This window comes from Solanum pennellii, chromosome 2 (assembly GCF_001406875.1).
Source record: "Solanum pennellii chromosome 2, SPENNV200".
Taxonomy (NCBI): Eukaryota; Viridiplantae; Streptophyta; class Magnoliopsida; order Solanales; family Solanaceae; genus Solanum; species Solanum pennellii.
The window spans coordinates 45,046,077-45,068,313 of NC_028638.1; the positions used below are offsets into that span (position 1 = coordinate 45,046,077).

At 31.9% G+C, this 22,237-nt stretch overlaps 3 protein-coding genes and 1 long non-coding RNA gene across 4 annotated transcripts; all 4 read left to right on the forward strand.

Moving 5' to 3' along the window:
• Window positions 1–535: 535 nt before the first annotated feature.
• On the forward strand, window positions 536–2,131 carry LOC107010758 (F-box/kelch-repeat protein At3g23880-like). The gene has a single exon (XM_015210041.2). It carries the CDS (start codon window positions 745–747, stop codon window positions 1,879–1,881), a length of 1,137 nt encoding a protein of 378 aa, XP_015065527.2. The 5' UTR covers window positions 536–744; the 3' UTR covers window positions 1,882–2,131.
• A 3,177-nt stretch (window positions 2,132–5,308) lies between these two features.
• LOC107010064 (F-box/kelch-repeat protein At3g23880-like) lies at window positions 5,309–6,807 on the forward strand. The gene has a single exon (XM_015209331.2). The coding sequence runs from the start codon at window positions 5,500–5,502 to the stop codon at window positions 6,631–6,633; it is 1,134 nt and encodes a 377-aa protein (XP_015064817.1). The 5' UTR covers window positions 5,309–5,499; the 3' UTR covers window positions 6,634–6,807.
• Window positions 6,808–8,243: 1,436 nt separating this feature from the next.
• Window positions 8,244–12,406, forward strand: LOC107010065. Its single transcript, XR_003576512.1, has 4 exons — window positions 8,244–9,401; window positions 9,845–9,988; window positions 10,184–11,062; window positions 11,906–12,406. It is a non-coding gene; the product is annotated as an uncharacterized LOC107010065 (long non-coding RNA).
• A 4,905-nt stretch (window positions 12,407–17,311) lies between these two features.
• On the forward strand, window positions 17,312–21,576 carry LOC107010067 (probable LRR receptor-like serine/threonine-protein kinase At3g47570). The gene is made up of 4 exons (XM_027914273.1): window positions 17,312–18,279; window positions 18,396–18,539; window positions 18,694–20,670; window positions 21,035–21,576. The coding sequence occupies exons 1-4, from the start codon at window positions 17,385–17,387 to the stop codon at window positions 21,376–21,378; spliced, it is 3,360 nt and encodes a 1,119-aa protein (XP_027770074.1). The 5' UTR covers window positions 17,312–17,384; the 3' UTR covers window positions 21,379–21,576.
• The last annotated feature ends 661 nt before the right edge of the window (window positions 21,577–22,237 follow it).

Here is a 22,237-nt window from a genome sequence, read left to right on the forward strand (position 1 = left end):
AACAAAGTTATACGGTAGTTAATAAGTTAATATACCTACAATTTAATTTAAATTACCAATTGCCACTAACATACTATCATAAGTACATGGTCCACGTCCAGAGTTTGTATAATTCGGTTTCTAATTGTATAAATTCAGGATTTGCATAATTCAATTTCTAATGATATAAATAAATAAAAATTCTAATGTTATAGATCCAAAATTTGTATATGCTTACCCTAACTTATATATAATTATCCTATTGATACATTTAATTTGTGTAATTTTTAATTTTTTTCTAAATGTATAAATAAAAAACTCATATATATACTTACCCTTTTTGTATATTAGCAAGCAAATTATACAAAGGAAAATACTCATTGCAAACAAAACTATGACTATGAATCGGAAATCCTAATTGGCATTCCACGTCATCAAAAATGCTTAGTTGGCTTTCCATGTCAAAGTAGCTCAGCATCATCTCAAAATTTTTTCTACCCCTATATAAATAAAGAGGAAGTTCAGTTGAGAAGCAAAAAATCAGTTAGAAAGAGAGAGAGAGAAAGTGTTTGGTGTTTCTTCTTCATTTGGGTTTTGGATTTCTGCCTCTCATCAAATGAGAGATTTTCAAGGTGAGTGCTTCAATCACAGCAATTTCTTGAAGATTTTTAGTTAAATTTGGGCGAATTATACTCTACTTTCTGCATACAAAACTGTTTGATTGATTGTCTCAGCCAGAAATAGAATCTCCATTTTCCTTATAAGATGAATAATGCAAGACGAATTACCGGTGGTGTTCCGGGTCTTAACGATGAGATTCTTGGGGTTATTTTTTCAAGATTACCAGTCAAAACTCTGATGCGATTGAAGTGCTTATATAAGGACTATTCCAAGCTGATTTCAAGCCCCTGGTTTATCAATCTGTATAGCAAGAGGTTTAGTTCAATCCCTGATAACCATTGTATCTTTGTTCAGACTGGGGAGATAAATCGTTTGATCCGTATACAATATCCTGGCGACTTGATAAAGCTTAATGAACCCTGTTCGACCGATTATACTGTTATAGGTTCAATCAATGGCTTGATCTGTTTAGTTACTCTGATTGATTCCCGTCAATGGATTTGCCTATGGAACCCTGCCATAAATCAATACAAGATGTTCCGTGTGCACAATGAGAACCCTCAAGAGAAACGCAAATGTGATATTAGTATGGGTTTTGGATATGATAAAGATTCTGATGATTACAAGGTCATGAGGATTCTAAGCTATAAAAAAGGTGGGCCGTTGACTATACTTGAGATTTACTCAACCAATTCGGAGTGTTGGAAAGAAGTGAAGTCTAATCGTCGCTTAAAAATGAGTACCAGCTTCTGTAATGTAATAGTTGAAGGGTTTACTTGCTGGGTTGCAGAGGATTTGGATGGAGATATTGTTCTTGCCTCGTTTGTTTGGAGTAAAGAGAAGTTCTTCATAATAACTTTCCCGGAAGAAGTGATACTTACATCTCAAAATTTTGTGGCCACCAACTATCATGGGTCATTTGCAGTGCTTGCATACTCTTCACCCACAAAATTCAAGGCGCGTATTGATGTTTGGGAGATTGAACTTGATATCGCTGCAAAGCAGTGTAAATGGATAAAGAAGAACACCTTTCACACGGATTTTGGCCTTTCAACACATTGGGGTCTTACTGGTGGAGATATAGTAGTTGAAAATGCTCCAAACATGCCCTTCTTGTTCAACCTCACAACAAAACAAAGGTGGGAATTGGGAATAAATCCTATTCTTTCACTTACCAACTATACTCAGAGCCTTGTATCAATTAAGGGGTTCAGGCGTGTCGGCAATCAACTGAAAAGGAAGAGGAAGGATTCAAATCCAGTAAGAGCAAGATTGAACTGAAGTAAATGTAGCAATTCCAACATATTATATTCTACTTTTCCTTGTCTCTACTGTTCCATAAACATTCCTATGATAGTCCGGTATCGAATCTAGCATGAACTTAGAAATTTAAATGTTTAGCAATTGGCCTCATTATGGTCCAAAATATGTACTTTTGAGTTGCTATCTGTAGTAAGAAAACTCGCCAGTTTAATGTGCATTTGTCACAATGGTGGAATTTCCAATTGCTAATGCAACTTTTTTTGCTCTATGATCAGAAGAGAACTTCTATTTTTTATAGTGAATGTGAATTGCATCTCCTGAGTTTAGTGTTTTACTTCTTTGAGTAAGATAGGCGAAACAATTTCGACCAGTAAAACGTGTAGTGTGTCAATTGGCATTTCAGTACGGTGTATCTGTAATCACACTTAGTGTTTTTTGAACTCTAAAGCCATATTAACTCATACAGATCGAGGAAGAAATGATGCCAACATTCTTTGACTAATGTGCACTTTCTTGCGGATCCTGTCAGTTTCTCAATCAGATATTACACTAGACTAATATGCATACCTAAATATTATTTACTGGGATGTAATTTATACATAATGAGTACTGTAAAGGAAACTTACACTAAATATATTATATTAAGAAAATATTTATCATTTATAGCAATAATATTTTTTTTCATTTGATCACTTTTAATACATTTATAATTCAGTTTTAAGATATATTATAAAAAAATTTTTTACTATTCACATATAATATAAGTTTTATTGATAAATAATATACATTACCACACATTTTAATACACTTATAATTCAATGTGTCAATTTCTTACCAAACAAGCATAATATATTTAAAAGAACAGTTATGACTCACATGTATTGCATACAAAATATATTACAGATTTAACATAATATTGCTGTAAATATTAATTAAAAAAATTAGTTACAGAAATATCACCTTATAGTTTACTTCTTATAGTTTACTTATTACTATTATCCCCTATAAGTTTTACAAAATCCCTCATTTTTCTCTTAAGTCAAAAATGCTTTAATGTATCCGACCCTCTTTTAATGTATAACGCTTCGATTTTTTGACGATTAATGTATCCGATCCTCTTTTAATGTATCAGCGCATGTATCCGACCTCTTTTTAATGTATAAGCGCTTTGATTTTTTGGCTATTAATGTATCTAACCTCTCTTTTTAATGTATCAGCAATTAAATCTGTTTGAGAGATTTCTCTAATTATACACTTTTGAGAGATAAATTATAATTTTGCCTTAAAAATATATGACTTTTGTAATTTGCCCATCCAAATAATTTACATAGTAGATAGTAGGGAAAAAAATTGTACATAATAGCAAACATTTAAATCAAAATAAATCCTATAGCTACTATTTAATTTATTTGTATTGCGCATCAAATGTTGCACATATTTTGCCAATTTGATTGGGACCCACGAATCTAGAAAAAAACTGATGATTTATTTTTATACAAATCCATTTACTGTCTTCTCTTTCCCATTTTCTTTCAATTTTTCCTAAAATTTCTCTCCAAATCAGGTTTTTTTCAATTGATTGGGGCCCACGCTCTATTTTTATACAAATTCATTAGCTATTTTTACCCTCCCAATTTCTTTCAAGTTCTCCTAAAATTTCTCCCTAAATCATAATTTTCTTAAAAATTTATATATAGTTTCCACTAATATAAATTTTAACTATACACAAATTTTTAAAATTATAATGTACAGTTTCACTAATACATTAATAGTTATTGTATTAGTAGCTTCACAACAATTCTCTGTATATACAATATAAATATTACATATGATACAATTTTGTGCATTATTTTTTTATAAGGATACTTTTTGTATAATGATCATTTAGACATATACAATTGCACACACTTATACATCCAAACTAAGGACGAACCTTCACTGTATAAATAAACAAATTTGAAAAAGTAGACAACAGTTTCATATACTTATTCAACTTAAAACAACACCAATAGGTATATGTATACAAACTACAACGAGTTCTATTTTTCATTGATATACATATTCCCAATATACACTTATATAAACAATTTCTTTTGCGTTTCTCTCTTTCTCGTATTATACAAATTCAAATTGTATATAATTTCTCTCTTTCTCGTTTTATACAATTTATTTTATACAATTCGTTTCAATTGTATATGTATAGTGAATTATACACATGTATGTTTGCTATGGAGCGTAATTATGCAAACTTTGCTATAGCATACAAATATGAATTTTTTATTTGCTATATGTGAAAGTTGCCCTAGATAGTATTTAGTAGATACAAAAGCACGGACAAGCCCAGAACCAATATCTATTAGTTTATTTATTTAAATTTATGTGTTACACATAAAATTAAAGAGTTAATTAAATTTTAAATATTTTTGTTGTTTATTATTTTTAACGTACTTTTCAAATAATATTTGATGCACATGTGTGATAAAAAGTTTTAACTTGTATTTTTTCAGCATAAAAATTTGAAATACTCATTATATTGCGATTTTAATATGGCTTATATGTATTGCTTGCATGCTCAAAACTAGTATACATATTCGAATATATAAGACTTTGCACCCTATTAATAGAGAAATAAGAAATAGAAAGTTCAATAGAAAATGAATCGTTCCCATCGGAGAGATAGAGTTTCTTATCAGCGCGCTGCTGCATTTCACAATAGCAAAAAAATTTATTCTTTTTAAAGAACACATTTTACGTGTTAAATGTCAATTGAAATTCTATTGTTAGCCCCATATCAAATATTTTGGTCCAGGGGTTCTATTTATTTATTTATTATTATTTTTTGTCATTTTAAATGATTTTTACTCGTTTAATTAGGTGACAAAATGAAGGGTTAAAAATTAAGGAAAAATAATGCGGATAAACAAATATATACCGTAGTTAATATACCTACAGTTTTATTAGATTACCAATTGCCACTAACTTACTATCATAAGTACACGGGCCACGTCCAGAATTTTGTATAGTTTGATTTCTAATTGTATAAATTCAGAATTTGCATAATTCGATTTCTAATGATATAAATTAAAAAAATTCTAACGTTATAGATCCAAAATTTGTATATGTTTACCCTAATTTATATATAATTATCCTATTGATACATTTAATTTGTATAATTTTTAAAAATTTCCTCAATGCATAAAATCTGTATATATATTTATCCTTTTTGTATATTAGCAAGCAAATTATACAAACGAAAGTACTCATAACAAACAAAAATATAACTATGAATCGGAAATCCTAATTGGCATTCCACGTCATAAAAAATGCATAGTTGGCTTTCCATGTCAGCCTTCATGTCAAAGTAGCTCATCATCATCTCAAAACTTTTTCTACCCCTATATAAATAAAGAGAAAGTTCAGTTGAGAAGCAAAAGAAAGTGTTTGGTGTATCTTCTTCATTTGGGTTTTGGATATCTGCCTCTATCTAATGAGAGATTTTCAAGGTGAGTGCTTCAATCAGAGCAATTTCTTGAAGATTTTTAGTTAAATTTGGGCGAATTATACTCTACTTTCTGCATACAAAACTGTTTGATTCATTGTCTCAACCATAAATAGAATCTCCATTTTCCTTATAAGATGAGTGATGCAAGACGAATTAGCAATATTCCGGGTCTTGAGGATGAGATTCTTGGGGTTATTTTTTCAAGATTACCAGTTGGAACTCTTCTGCGATTGAAGTGTTTAAGTAAGAGCTACTGCAAACTCATTTCAAGTCCCTGGTTTATCACTCTGCACCACAAGAGGTATAATTCAGACCCTGATAACCATTGTATCTTTGTTCAGACTGGGGAGATAAATCGTTTGATCCGTATACAAAATCCTGGCAACTTGATAAAGCTTAATGAACCCTGTATCACCAATTATACCGTTATAGGTTCAATCAATGGCTTGATCTGTTTAGTTACTACTATTGCTTCCCGTCGAATGATTTTCCTATGGAACCCTTCCATAAATCAATGCGAGATGTTCCGTGTGCACGATGAGAACCCTCAAGAGAAACGCAAATGTGATATTAGTATGGGCTTTGGATATGATAAAGATTCTGATGATTACAAGGTCATGAGGATTCTAAGCTATAAAACAGGCCGGCCGTTGACTATACTTGAGATTTACTCAACGAATTCGGAGTCTTGGAAAGAAGTGAAGTCTAATTGTCGCTTCAAAATGAATACCTGCTTCTGTAATGTAATTGTTGAAGGGCTTACTTACTGGGTTGCAGAGGACTTGAATGGAAGTACTGTTATTGCCTCGTTTGTTTGGAGTAAAGAGAAGTTCTTCATAATTCCTTTACCGAAACAAGTGATAACTAAATCTCAAAGTTTTGAGGCCACGAACTATCATGGGTCATTTGCGTTGCTTGCATACTCTACACGCAGAAAATTCAAGGCGTGTCTTGACGTTTGGATGGTTGAACTCGATTTCTCTACAATGGAGTACGAATGGACAAAGAAGTACACCTTTCAAACGGATTTTGGCTTTTCAATGCATTGGGGTCTTATCGGTGGAGATATAGTAGTTGAAAATGCTCCACGCACGCCCTTCTTGCTCAACCTGACTACAAAACAAATGCGGCCATTGGGAATAAATCCTGTTCTGTCACTTTTCAACTATACTGAGAGTCTTGTATCAATTAAGGGGTTCAGGCGTGTCAGCAATCAACTGAAAAGGAAGAGGAAGGATTCAAATCCAGTAAGAGCAAGATTGAACTGAAGTAAATGTAACAATTCCAACATATTATGTTCTACTTTTCCTTGTCTCTACTGTTTCATAAACATTTCTATGATACTTCTGTATTGAATCTGTCATAAACTTAGGCATTTAATTGTTTAGTAATTGGCCTCATTATGGTCCAAAATATGTACTTTGAGTTGCTATCTGTAGTAAGAAAACTAGCCTCATTTGTCACAGTTGTTGATATACGAATCTCCAAATAAGATACATCTCTTTTGATGCAACTTTTTCTGCTTTATGAGAAGATAAGTACTATTTTATATTGAATTGCATCTTCTGAGTTTAGTATTTTGCTTCTTTGAACAAGATAGGCGAGACAATTTTGACCTGTAAAACGTGTAGTGTGCCAAAGTGACATCTGGGTGTATCTGTAATCTGACTTTAGTTTTTATTGAACTCAAGGCCATATTATACAAAAGAAGAAATGACCCCAAGATTCTTTGAATAACATGGACTTTCTGATTAATTAAGTCCTTGACAATCCACTTACCTAATTTAGTTCCTTAACTATTTAAAATCGGTTTAATTCTTTAACTATACACTTACGGGTGCCCTTTAGTTAAGAGGACATAAAATTGAGATAGTTAATGGATCAAACCTAATAAAATTTGAGATAGTTAAAGAACTGAATTCGATAAATGTATAGTAAAAATACTATTTTAGATCTACTCCAATAATTTATGGACAAGTTATGATAATTTGTTGTACAGTATACCTTCTCAGCTAGTTATAGCATTTCACAATAAAATATTCACAATTAAATTTATGCTCTCTAATTTTGGGATGCACAGTTAGACAATTAAATTTATATAAATTGAGTAAATAAACATATACATTCTATATAACATCTTACGTGATGGTTTGGCTCACATGTGTTTTTTTTATGTATATTATATCATGTATCTTATATGTCTATTTATTTAGTTTTTACAAATTTAAAAATCTATGTATGCAAATTCAACATTAATGAGGGCACTTATAAAATGAGGTAAAGTGAAAGTCGTCAGTTCACGTCATTAAATATGCTTAGTTGGCCTTATATGTCAGCCCCAACATCATCTCAACTTTTTTTCGCCCCTATAAATGAAGTAAAAGAAAGAGAAAAATCAGTTGAGAAGCAAAATATCAGTTAAAAAGAATTTATATTAAACATTACACATATATGTGGCACGTGTCCTGAAATTGAAAAGTTGACTCACCAAAACAACAATTGAATATTAAATGACCGTTTTACCCTTAAAGGGTAAAATATTTAAAAAAAATTATATATTAAAAGTGATAAATAAAAACAATGTATATAAAATAATTAACAAATAAAATAAATCAAGGGATGCAATTTTGTTTATTTATTATTTTCTCTTTTATAAAGAATAATCTACTCTGACTTGACAAAAATTTAAGAAAATAAATTTTTAAATTAAAATTATATTAAATATGTAAAATTATTCTTTAATTTTATGACTTTAAATATAATACGTGAAAAATTAAAATTAAAATGTTATAAAAAAAGGAAAAAGATGGAGTAGTTAAAAGTGAATCAAATATCTCAATAAATAAAAGATGTAAATGAATCAAATATCACAATTGGCACAGAATTTTGTGTATCAGATTAGCAATCAATGTATTCAATGATGGTGCTTTCCAACCAAGTTGGAAATGATTTTGGGGTTGAGTTTCTGCCTTTTCATCTAATCATTTTAAGATAAGTGCTTGAACCCCCACTTAAATCACACCATTCAAGGCAATTTTTTGAAGACTTTTAGTTAAATTTGGGGCACTGTATTTTCTGCAAACAAACTGTTTGATTGATTGTCTCAATGAGAAATAGAATCCGGCTTTTCCTTATAATTAGAAGATGAAGAATGCAAGACCAACTCTGCTGCAATTGAAGTTCGTATGTAAACGCTGCAATTGAAGTTCGTATGAGCTATTCTTGAAGCTCTACTTCTTAGGGAAATGCATAAGCAAAAACATTACTGACATAGATCTATCAGCTCTACTTACCTTGAAAGCCAGCTTTACTATAAGCTCTTCTCATCCCTTAACTCAAAATTGGTCATCTCAAGCTTCAGTTTGTGATTGGATTGGAGTCACTTGCGGTTCTCGCCACCATAGGGTGGCTGCATTAGGTATATCCAACATGAACATACTTGGAAACAATATTCCTCCACATTTGGGAAACCTCTCTTTTTTCATTTCTCTAAATCTAAGCAAAAATAATTTACATGGATACCTCCCTCAAGATTTGTCTCGTTTACATCGATTGAAAATGATGGATCTCGGGTACAATAAATTTCAGCGGAGAGATTCCAATGTGGTTTGGCTTCAACTCTTCTTTCATTTCCAAGTTAGAAACTCTGAGTGATAGAAACAATCGTCTTCAAGGAAGTATCCCCAAGGAGATTGGGAATCTTAAGAATCTAAAGGAGATGATTTTATTCGATAACCAATTTACTGGCTCTATTCCGTTCTCCATTTTCAACATGTCCTCATTGGAAACTTTAGGTCTATCAGGTAATCAATTAACCGGGACTCTTCCTGTATATATATGCCGCCATCTTCAAAAAATCAAGAGCATTGCAATCATTTCCAACCACCTGAGTGGTCACATTCCACCTGGTTTGACCAACTGCACGGAACTGGATGAATTGTCATTATCATACAATAACTTCAGTGGGACCATTCCACCAGAGATTGTAAACTTGGAGAGGCTTGAACGCTTGAATCTTGGGGAAACAACTTGCAAGGTACTCCCTTCGTCCATTTTTACTGGTACACTATATTAAATATGGATGTTCACTTTTATTCGTTCAGAAATTAAAAGATAATTTATTACTTAATTCCTAATATACCTTTGTTATTAACTACTGTCATTTTTCAATGCATTTCAGAAATATTGATTTATTACATTTATTCGATGATATAGAAAAATTGTAACTCTATTTGTATTGCTCCTTTAGGATGTGCTTACTGCTAAGTCTATTAACAATACTCCTTCCATCCCTCTAACTTGCTCTTAGTTTTCATTTTGACACTTTATCTAACTTGTTCCATTTTAACTCTCCAACCCTACCATTATAAACTGTCAACTGGATACAATCCATATTAAAAAGCCTTCTAGCTTGAGGCTGATTTCGAAGTTCAGGCTAATGTTTGCAAGTTGGTTTCCGTTTGTTAAAATAATTTGCAGGCATAATTCCAGCAAACATTGGTAATTTGCGAAAGTTGCAGAAATTACAAGTTGAGAACAATCACATTGTAGGTTTGATACCGCGCACCATATCCAACTTATCATCACTATGGTTGCTTAATTTAAACATCAATAATTTATCAGGTAATTTTCAAGCAATGTAGTCTTGTTTGGTCATCCGGACTAGTACTCCTGCATCATGCATAGAATTTATGAACGGATGCAATGTTTGGTAAACTGAAGCAATCAAGTAAACTTATTCTGGATACATATACTCTTCCTTAGGGGTTTCATGAAAGTAGCATTGATCTCAATGTTTTTTCCTCTGCATTGTGTCAGGTGTTACACCCAGAGAGATGGGGAATCTTCACAAATTGGAGAGACTTTATTTGCAATTTAATAAGTTAATTGGTTCCATACCGGGGGAGCTCTTCAATATCTCTACGCTAACAAGGGTGCAACTTGTAGTCAATAACCTTTCGGGTAGTCTTCCATCTGCTTCAGGCTACTGGCAGACAAATTTAGTGCTTTTAAATCTTGCTGAAAACACATTGGTGGAGTTATACCCAGCTCAATCTCCAATTCTTCAAATCTAATGGATTTATTTCTTAATGATAACAAATTCAGTGGCCAAAGTCCTAACTCATTGGGGGATTTGAGGCATCTTGAATATCTGGAGTTGTTCAATAATAACTTGTCATTTCCGCATCTAAGTATCTTTGCTTCCTTGGTGAACTGCAGAAATTTGACAAGCTTATGGTGTGCGGGTAATCCTCTGAATGGTGTTCTTCCGGATTCCATTGGCAATCTCTCCAGTTATATTGAAATATTTGATTTATCTCGTACTGAAATTAGGGGTCAGATACCATTAGGAATTGGGAACTTAAGTAACTTAAACACTTTGTCATTATGCTCATGGAAACTTTCACAAGAAAAAGGCCATATGATGAAATGTTTCAAGAAAATTTGAACATGAGGAGTTGGGTCTGTAATTCACTACCTGTAGCATTAGAAGATATTATTGATGACACCTTATTGCAACCTGAAGAGATTAATTTTGAGAAAAAGTTGTGTTGTGTGTCCTCTATTTTGAACTTGGCATTGAATTGCACAGTTGAATCTCCTAATGAGAGGCCGAACATGAAAGATGTCCTGGCAAATATCAATAAGATCAAACAAGAACTTCTTTGCAGATGATGTAACAAGGTTTATGTGATGGTACGTATACAACTTTTTGAAACATTCTAATGTCATATGGAGAAATTAATGTCTTTTCTATACCATGTATAATTGTAGATACTGGTTTTTACTTAAAATTCATCATCCAGACTGCATTAACTTCTGATGCTGGGGAGGTTTCCCTACCACGGCCATTAGAATCCAAAAGGTATAATGTTGAGCTGGGTTGTTATCATTTACAGGTGGTAATCTTTAACCGTGGTCTATAAGCACCAATAAAGTGTCTTAGCTTGTGCCAAGAATTCTTATGGAAATTGGTTGTAGTAAAATAAACCTTGAGATGACATAGAAGCACCTATATCTAGCCTTCCAAAGTTCTCAATAGATAAAAGCACCTATAGCTTGAGTAGCAGTCTTTAGAGCTGAGTTACTAAGTGTAAGACAAACTGTTTATGCTGAGCAGATTGCGCCTATCCATACTGTTTCATCCTTTGGGCATTCTACAGAAGGATCAACGGGAAACAATTAAAAGACCAAAGTCAGTTAATACATAATCTATAGGGATTTACAAATTAATGGTGACCTTTCTAAGTTTGAGGAGAACTTTCTGAGTATCCCAGGTTTGTTATTACTTTTTAAGTTCGAGGAAAAATTCTCCAGTGAGTAAAATAAATCAAGAATTTATAAGGAGAAAGACCAACATTCTTGCCAACAGAAATTTAATTATGGTGACAGTTGAAGTATATACTCTATGTTTAAAACTTAACTGCTCAAGTCTCTGTTACTACTATGGTATGTATAGTGAGTATATTTTTGCCTGTGCTGAGTTTGTATCATAATGACTGGAAACTCAAGTTTGATCATATTAAAAATTCTGTACAGGTAATGCTGCCTTCCACTCCTCGCGTAACAAATCTGGGTGACCCCAATTGAAATGAAAACCAATCTTTGCTCCGAGAATAGAACATGTTTTACTAAAGTTGGTATGGAGAATGTGTTGGAGACTTTTAGTTAAATTTGGGTCACTGTATTTTCTGCAGACAAACTGTTTGATTGATTGTCTCAAAGAGAAATAGAATCTGGCTTTTCCTAATAATTAGAAGACGAAGAATACAAGACAAATTTCCTATATTTCCTTTCTTGGCGAAGAGATTGATTAGTATACGAAATCCAGGATAGCTTACTGAACCTCATATGTGTGATGTAGGTTCAATCAATGGTTAGGTCTGTCTAACCACTAATTGTCTCCCTAAATTGATTTGTCTATGTAACCATTCCATAAATCAATTCAAGATTCTCCCTATGCACTCTATAAACCTTCAAGAAAAAACACAAAGGTTATGTTAATGTGGGTTTTGAATATGAACAGAATTTTGATGATTACAAGGTCATGAGGATTCTAACAAATTTATGCTACTGAAAAAGAAGAAAGAGAATAGATAATACGAAAAATTAAATCGAATCACATCAAAAAGTAATGAGTAATGATTGAGAATGTTAAGGAAAAAAGAAATATAAAAAATAAGAAATATATATATAGATATTTTAGAAAATATTTGTAAACAAAAAACAATTTTTTAAAAATAATAAATTTTTTAAAAATATATAAATATAAATAAAGTGAAGAAAAATATTTTAAAAAGTTTCATGTAATTACAATTTACACCTAATTTCTAACCCCCCCCTCCCCTCAGGAATTGAGGAGTGCAATTGCTATCCTTCAAGTGCACCAAACTCCTCTCTTATCAAGTAATTACTTGGTCAATCAAATATATTTTCTCCTTCTCATTTTATATGTCATTTCTTTCTACAAATAGATGAATCATAATATTTATATATAAATTATTATATTTTGTCTATTATATCTTTAATAGAATAGTTAATTAATCTTAAAAATATATTCGTCATTTATTGTAAAGTTAACTTGAGAAAACATTAAATAAGAATAGAAGAGTATAGTTAGACTAAACTCTCTTCTCTTTAGGCTCCGAGTTCTTTTTGGGGGTATGGTCTAATTTATTAGTGGCAACGAAGTTCTTAAATGACTAGATTCCATCAATTCTTAATATAAATGCAAAGTAAAAAAATGACATATAAAATAAAATAAAATATAATATAAAAAAGAATAACTACACCAAATCTCAATTACACGTGACTTTCTAAACAACCCTAAGTGGAAGAAAGGGTACCTCCATGGTGATAGAGACGTAAAACAGATAAATGATTATTGGCCACAGGTAAATTTGGGTAAATTAATCCCCTTAAGCATATAGAAAAAGGGTTTCTTATTGTACCGACAAAAAGAATCAACAAAATAGTTATATATATATATATATATATATATATACTTAAGTCATATGCGACCCTTTAAAGTTATCCGCATATTTCATTTAGACACCTCAACTAAGGCTAATACTATTGAACACTTAAATCTTAACAAATCTACACCTATTTAACAAAAAATGATATTTAATAAAAATACAAACATACTTGCATCTCAAACGCATATACATGAAAAATAGATCAATACTATATTGACACGTGGCAATTGAATAAAAAAATTTATAAACTCTATTTAAATAATTCCAAAAGAATTTTTAGAAAACAAAATATTATGTTAAAGTTGACCCACCCCCACCTCACCTCACTCCACCCTCCTTTCTTTTTTTTCTTTTTTCGGGCGAACGTATTTTCTTTGTTACTACGCCTCAGCCACCAGTTACATTGCCTCAACCGTTCTTCTTCTCCGTCGGATCTTGCTTTCCTTTCTACTGGGTTGCTGCACTTCAACCACATGTAAATCATTTCCTTTCTCGAATTTTATCCCTTTCATCGGTGTTGATATTATATCATTGATCCCTATCTAAGTTAGCCCCTCATTCACCTATCATTCTAATAGCGTTAATTAAGATTTAAAACCTTTCGCCTATTGTCTAATAATCATTTATTACACTTACAAGAAAAAAAATAATCAATCTCGCTGAAATATTTTTTTCAACGAAAATAATAAAATTTCGTCGGATTATTTGAAGAAAAAAAAAGAAATCAATATCATAAAAGAATTGGAGAATTGGAGAGGTTAAGAGAGAAAGGTGGAGGGGGTGGGTGTGGGTAAACAATGAATAGTTGCAGGGAAAATGGGGGAGAAGACAGAAATGTTTCTTTGTTTTTTAATTAAATAATTATTATTAGTATTTATTAATTAGGGTCTAAGTTGAAAAGAAAAAGAAAAAATATATATTTTTAAATTCTCTCACGCGCTTTAAGAGTGTGAAATACACTCTTTTTGACATGTCAGCTTTTTGTGTCTAATAGGAATCACTTTTGAACATGTAAGGTGTTCAATAGGTACTAGCCTTAGTTTAGGTGTCTAAATGAAATATGCGGACAACTTTAAGGGGCCGTAGATGACTTAAGCCATATATATATATATATATAAATATATATATATATATATATATATTATGATGATGATGATGATGATGAGTGGAAGCCCCTTAGCTCATAGTTGCAGTACGAATTTTCCCTTCGCTTGAACATTATTTGAATATATATAACATTATACATTTAAATAACCATGAATAGAGTAGCGAAAAGGCAATTGAAAGTAATATAATCTTTTTCCAAGTAAATAATGACCTTCTTCAGGTAAATAAAGAAACTATATTTCATCTTTAATTAAATCATTTCATCTTCATATACATTTCAAAAGGTATGGAAGATATATATAGAAACACCATTTTAGTTAAGAAACCGAAGTCTCGAAGACAATCATGAAGAACATATGAAGTGTGCTGCATGCAGCTATTTCTCCACAGTAACAACAGTGAGGAACTGATTTTGTGTTCCTAGAAATATCATAGTCTTCCAGCATCCCCTGCCCATCATCAATTTTCTTTTTTGAAACTATTTCTTTATTGTTTTCTTCCAACGTTGTCTCTTACCATAGATATGCCTCTTTTTAGATTAATTTGTGATGCAATTGGAAGTAGTGTTCTTGAAAGTCAAGGTATATAGATTTATTTGAGTATTTTTATAAAGTAGGTTCAATCATGATATTCATTGGATTTTTTCCATTTCTCTATTTTATTAATTTTTATTTGTTCCTTTTTCTCCTTAGCTTGTTTTTCATTTTTAAAAAGGTGAAATTTCGACAAAAAAATGATGAAAGTATATAATTTACAGGTAATAGTAAAATATTTTTTGCCTTTGAGAATCACACATGGCATTTTTCGTATCTATAAATTTTTTTATGCAATATATTTATTCTCCTATTTTCACATATAGGCTTTTAAATTGTATAAATCATCATTTCTTTTATAAGAGTCTTTCCTTCTCCTATTTAATTTTTCGGTGATTGAAGATTAAGATCTTAGTTAGAGAACATATTTTAATCTTCCTTTGTCTTAGATATTATTTTCTCTTTAGTTTGAATTTGTAACATTTTTTCCTTCAAATTATATATGACTCATCACAAACATGTTTATAATGTTATTATTGGTTCGTCTGTTTTTCTTATTTTGTTAATTTATTTTCTGTTTATTAAAAATTAAAGTTGAAAACTAAAGATATTAATTATTTTTACTATTCAAATAGAGTGTTGAATTTTTCATGAATGCTGAAACATCATATCATCAAAACTAACACAAATAATGCTATGTTCTATATGAATACAATATAATATACTCAAGTAGACCCGTGGACTTATCACAAGTAATTGCATTCTCAAGGCAATATTATCGTATTGTCGTTAAACTTCGATGTTTAAGTGCTTTATAGAAAAATAAATCATTTGGTTGGTACATATTTTAAGTTCTTTTTGTTGTAGTATGCAAAATATGTAATTGAAATTTATATTTCTGATTAATTTATCTCGCACCTTTGTTATTTCATTAAAGGCATGAAATACCTTTATTATTATTTTTCAATCAGAACTTCATAGAAATATTTTATAGTCAAGTTTCATATATTTCTGGTTTGATAGCAAATGCACCATTCTATTTTATGATTTATTTTAATGAATAATAAATAAATAGTAAAACTAATATTGTTAATTTCAATATTTTACATCATATAACTAATTTTTAATAAATAAAAAAATTATAATAATAATAAGAGATAAATGTGCAACACACATTATAAATTAATAATAATAATCATGTATAGACGATGTTTAAGTATGTTTGGACGAAAAGTTTTATTTAGTGCCTCGCACACATAGTGTCAATTTTGCGAGGCCTTTTTGGCTTGCCATTTGTATGTAGGCCATGTTGTACTTGTTCATTTCCTCACTTTTTCTCTTCCAATTTTGATTTTTTCTTTTTTTTACTTGTACTTTTTATTTTTTTTGTAACTCTTATTGTAATTTTAGTTTTATAAAAAAGCTTTAAAATTCACCCTCAAAATTTATATATATTTGAGGGAAATTAAAGTAATATGTTAGAAAAATATAAATTTAATTTTCTCGGATGAATTCAAAGATACTGAATATAATAAAATTAAAAAATAAATTGAACTCTCATCAAAGAATTAAAAATTCACTCAATTATTTAGTAATTTGAATTATATATTTTGAGATTTCAATTTTAGTTACTCAACTCTTAATTGTCAAATATATTTTTATTTTAATTTATTCTATAATCATTTTATGTTTTTAATGTTTAGTATTAATAATAATGTCATAATGATATCAAGCATTCAATTATCTTTTTTTTTTCTTCTATATTTGTTAAATTAACCAAATAAATTTGTGGAAATACAAAATAATAGTAGTATGAATTTTTTTTATTCACTTAGAGATAGAACTAAAAATAAAAAGCTTTAGAAGATGCAAGATAAAATAAAAAATGGATTCTCTCATAGAAAAAGATGCATTAATATTTTTTTTTTTACTTAGAGATAGAACTATAGAAGATGCAAAAATGAAATAAAAAATATTTTTTTTTCATAAAAAATGATGCATTAAAAAAAGGACTAAAATGTGAGGAAATGTAAGCAGAGAAAGTGTGACAACAAGAAAAGGGACCACAAAAACACTTATAAAAAAAAAATGGTACCTCATACAACTATTGTTCATCGTGCGTCAATCACCATAAAATTTTTCGCGTTTGGACTCATACAACCGACAGGCTCAATAATGCCATACGGACTGTGAAGTCAAAATCAAAATTTTAATAAACGTATGGTGGGGTCTCCACTGAGTTTAACAACTGTTGAGTTTTGGCTGTTCGGTCAGATTTGGATTGGACCCGCCTTTTTACTTAAAAGAACAATTGTTATTCCCTACATTTTTCATAACAAATGCACCCCTCATAATAATATTTTATAATCTCTATTCAATACTCACTACTACAAATTAAACATGGAAAATATTGTTTGTGTTATCTTTCAATTACTCTGCTTGTTAGTGGCATGTATTGCCAGTGCTACAAACATAAGCACTGATCAATCTGCTCTTCTTGCATTCAAACACGGTGTTACTCTAAACTCTTTAATATCTCAAAATTGGTCTTCTCAAGTTACTGTTTGCGATTGGATTGGAGTCACTTGCGATCCTCGCCACCATCGGGTAACTGCACTGAACGTATCCAACATGGACATTTATGGGTACATTCCGCCACATTTGGGAAATCTCTCGTTTCTCGCTTCTCTAGATATGAGTAGAAATAATTTACAAGGTGATCTCCCTCAAGATTTGTCTCGTTTACGTAGACTGAAGGTGATGAATCTCGGATTCAATAACTTCAGTGGCGAGATTCCAACGTGGTTTGGGTTCTATTCTGAGCTTCAGATGTTAATTCTAGATAATAACAGTTTCACTTATATACCTTCTCCTTCTATTTCTAACCTGTCTATGTTAGAAATTCTTAGTGTTAGATACAATCATCTCCAAGGCGAATTTCCCAAAGATATTGGCAACCTTCAGAATCTGAAGGAGTTGATTTTATTCAAAAACCAACTTACTGGCTCTATTCCGTTCTCCGTTTTCAATATTTCATCGTTAGAAAATTTAGATCTCACACATAATCAATTATCAGGAAGTCTTCCTGTAGATATATGTCGCCGTCTTCAAAGAATAAAGAGCATTTCAATCATTTCCAACCACTTGAGTGGTTACATTCCACCTGGTTTATCTAACTGCACCGAACTGTATGAATTGTCATTGTCGTACAATATCTTCACTGGGACTATTCCACCAGAAATTCTAAACTTGGAGAGGCTTGAGAGCTTAAACCTCGGGGGAAACAACTTGCAAGGTATTTTATAGGGTCTTGGGCACTCCTCCGCTTATAAACTAGCTTTTGATGTTGAGTTAGGCCCAGGTGTTGTGTCTATCCAGAGTTTAATTTGCAAGTTGGTTGGGAATTTGCAGGCAAAATTCCAGCTGAGATTGGTACTTTAAGAAACTTGCAGCAATTACAATTGGAGAACAATCATATCGTGGGTTCAATACCACGCAGCATATCCAACTTATCATCACTATTGTTGCTTAATTTCAACACAAACAGTTTATCAGGTAATTTTCATGCAACGTGTTCGACTGATTACTGATTAGTACTTTTGCATCATGCATAGAATCAATTGTTGATATATGAACTAATTCAATGTTTGGTACACTTGGTGAGCAATCAAATGAACTTAATCCGGATATACTCTGTATTATGTGGCAGGTGTTATGCCAAGAGAGATTGGGAATCTTCACAAATTGGAGATACTTTATTTGCAATTTAATCAGTTAAGTGGTACCATACCGGAAGAGCTCTTCAATATCTCGACATTGAGAAGGATGTCACTGGGATACAATAACCTTTCAGGTAGTCTTCCATCTTCTTCAAGCTACTGGCGGACAAATCTGGAGCTTTTGGTTCTTTCTGTAAACAACATTGGTGGATCTATACCCAGCTCAATCTCCAATTCTTCAAATCTAAAGAGATTAATTCTTGAGGATAATAAGTTTAGTGGACCAATTCCTTACTCGTTGGGGGATTTGAGACAGCTTGAAGAACTCATATTGTACAATAATACCTTATCGTCTCCGCACCTAAGTATCTTTTCTTCCTTGACCAACTGCAGATCTTTAAGACAAGTAATGTTAGCAAATAATCCTCTGAATGGAGTTCTTCCAGATTCCATTGGAAATCTATCCACTTCTATGGAAATATTTGATTTATCTCTTTCTGAAATTAGGGGTTGGATACCATTAGGAATTGGGAATTTAAGTGACTTAAGCTCTTTGTCCCTATTTGGAAATGACTTGACTGGATCAGTGCCAACAACATTATGTGATTTACACATTCTTCAAGGATTACGTCTTGACAATAATAGATTAAGTGGCCCCTTGCCTGAGTGCTTTTGCAAAATGTCATCGTTGGGCTTGGTTAATTTGTCATACAATCGAATTTCGGGTTCCATACCATATTGCATTGGCAAAGTTACCTCTTTGAGAAATATTTATCTAAATTCGAATAGGTTTACTAACATACCCATCAGTCTATGGAGCCTCAAAGATCTTTTGGTGCTTGACTTGTCGAATAATTCTTTGGTTGGTTCTTTACCTCCAGATTTTGGAAATTTGAATGCCATAACATATGTAGATCTGTCCAGGAATAATCTTTCAGGAAGTATTCCCACCACAATTGGAAACTTGCAGAGACTACTTTATCTTTCTTTGGCTTATAATGAGTTACAAGGATCTATTCCAGAGTCACTCGGGAAAATGATTAGTTTGGAATCGGTTAATCTATCCAATAACATACTTTCGGGTACGATTCCAAAATCGTTAGAGTCACTTCGATATGTGAAGTATTTCATTGTATCATTCAATAGATTAGAAGGTGAAATCCCAAGTAAAGGACCTTTTCTCAATTTCACCTCTCAATCTTTTATGGGAAATGAAGGGTTATGCGGCGGTTTACTTTTCCAACCTTGTAGGACTAGGTCTTTTCGTCATTCAAGGATAAGCAAACTGCTACTGAATATACTTGTCTCACTGGGAGCTGCAGTAATGGTACTTGGCTCAATTGTTGTGTTTATCTTAAGGAGACATCGGAATAGAAATGTTCCAACTCAAGCCGAATCCTTTCCTGCAACAACACCAGCCAGGATTTCATACATTGAAATTGAAAGGGCAACTCAAGGGTTCGACCAATGCAACTTGCTAGGCTCTGGAAGTTTTGGCTCTGTCTACAAGGCCATGTTTGAAAATGGGAAGACTTTGGCAATCAAAGTGTTCAATTTACAGATGGAAGGTGTATTCAAGAGTTTTGATACTGAATGTGAAGTTCTACGCAACCTTCGCCATAGAAATCTTGTCAAAGTTATCAGCAGTTGTACTAACATGGATTTTAAAGCATTACTTCTAGAGTACATGCCCAATGGGAGCCTGGAGAAATGGTTACATTCTGATGATCACTTTTTGGACATAGTCCAAAGATTAGACATAATGATTGATGTTGCATCAGCTTTGGAGTATCTCCATCATGGTTATGCAACAGTCATTGTACATAGTGACTTGAAGCCTAGTAATGTCTTGCTAGACGAAAGGTTGGTTGGACACGTGAGTGACTTTGGGCTGGCCAAGTTATTCGGAGAAGGGGAATCTATTGCTCATACTAAAACACTTGCAACATTGGGCTACATTGCACCAGGTAACATTCTTCAAGTGTTTTAATGATGGCATATAAAGTGCTATTTTACATCAAGTAGTACATCATAATTAGTTTACTGGTTCTAATACAATATACCACAAATTTTGCATGAAAAATCGGGTACAGAAAAACGTCAAAATATGACTATGTCAAAATATAATGCATCTACAGGGCTAAAGGAAAAGAAACTTGCTGTTATATTGTTGCAATTGTCTCAGCTCATTCTTGCATTCATTCCTGTTGTACCACAACAATACCTTCATTTATTTTCAAATCTACTTAAAGTAGTTTCAAATGTATATAATTTTGGTTTATATATGATCAACCCATCAAGAAATTAACTATTCCAGTGACATTTGCTTAGAGTATGGATCAGCAGGACGAGTTTCTACAAGTTGTGATGTGTACAGCTATGGCATTATGCTCATGGAGAGTTTCACAAGAAAAAGACCATATGATGAAATGTTTCAAGAAAATTTGAGCATGAGGCGTTGGGTATATAATTCAATACATGTTGCACCGGAGGACATTATTGATGTCACCTTAATGAAACAAGAAGAAACTGATTTCACAAAAAAGCTGCATTGTCTATCCTCTATTCTGGAGTTGGCGTTGAATTGCACAGCTGATTTTCCTAGTGAGAGGTTGAACATCAAATCTGTCCTGACAAATATCAACAAGATCAAACATGAGTTTCTTCACGAATGATGTAGCCTCGACAAGTTTGAGCTAGTTTTCCTCTCGAGTTTCAATGCCTTGTACAATCTTAGTGATTGTTATTGTTTAGATATATCAACTTTGCAGATGTGAATCCCTCAGCATTAGTATACTGACGAAATATAGTGGTACTATGTAATCATCTTTTAAAACTAATAAAAACAGAATCTTATTGATTAACATGATAAATCACGTCTTTGAATAAAGTTGAGAAAATAATTTTACTGGTGCCATTTATTCGAAGTCATTGTTTTGAGAAATAGATTCATCCACATCTACTCAACATTTAGCCTGCCAATGTTACCAACAGACATGGCTACAATCTCATCACTTAAATTAGGGAGGAGATGACTTTAATTATCTAATTACGATGATGTACTTATCTCATATTTGTACTTCACATTACAAACAAAAGTATGTAACGTAGGCACATTGAGCAATTCACAATATAAATACTCCATGTCAAGGTATTATATTAACCACCCACTACTAGTAACAGAAGAGTTTTTCCTCTGCGAGTTAGTGAGGAATTTGTGCTATAGAACATGATTTTCTCATCCATTTTCCACTAAACCAGTTCACTAGGATGGGAACGAATTTTCAATGAAATAGTGGAAGCTTCCTAATTTTTCCAAATGAAAACATATACTAATTTTTCTTTTGAAATCGATTTCAATCAAATATCAGTGGGAAATAGCCACCTAGGTGAGAAATTCAATGGGAAAATAGTACTCTCTCCATTTCAAATTGAATATCCTATTTTGACTTAGCACAGATTTTCAAAAATAAAAAAGAGTTTTGAATCTTATTTTCTTGGGTCCCCATATTTTCCTATATATATATATATATA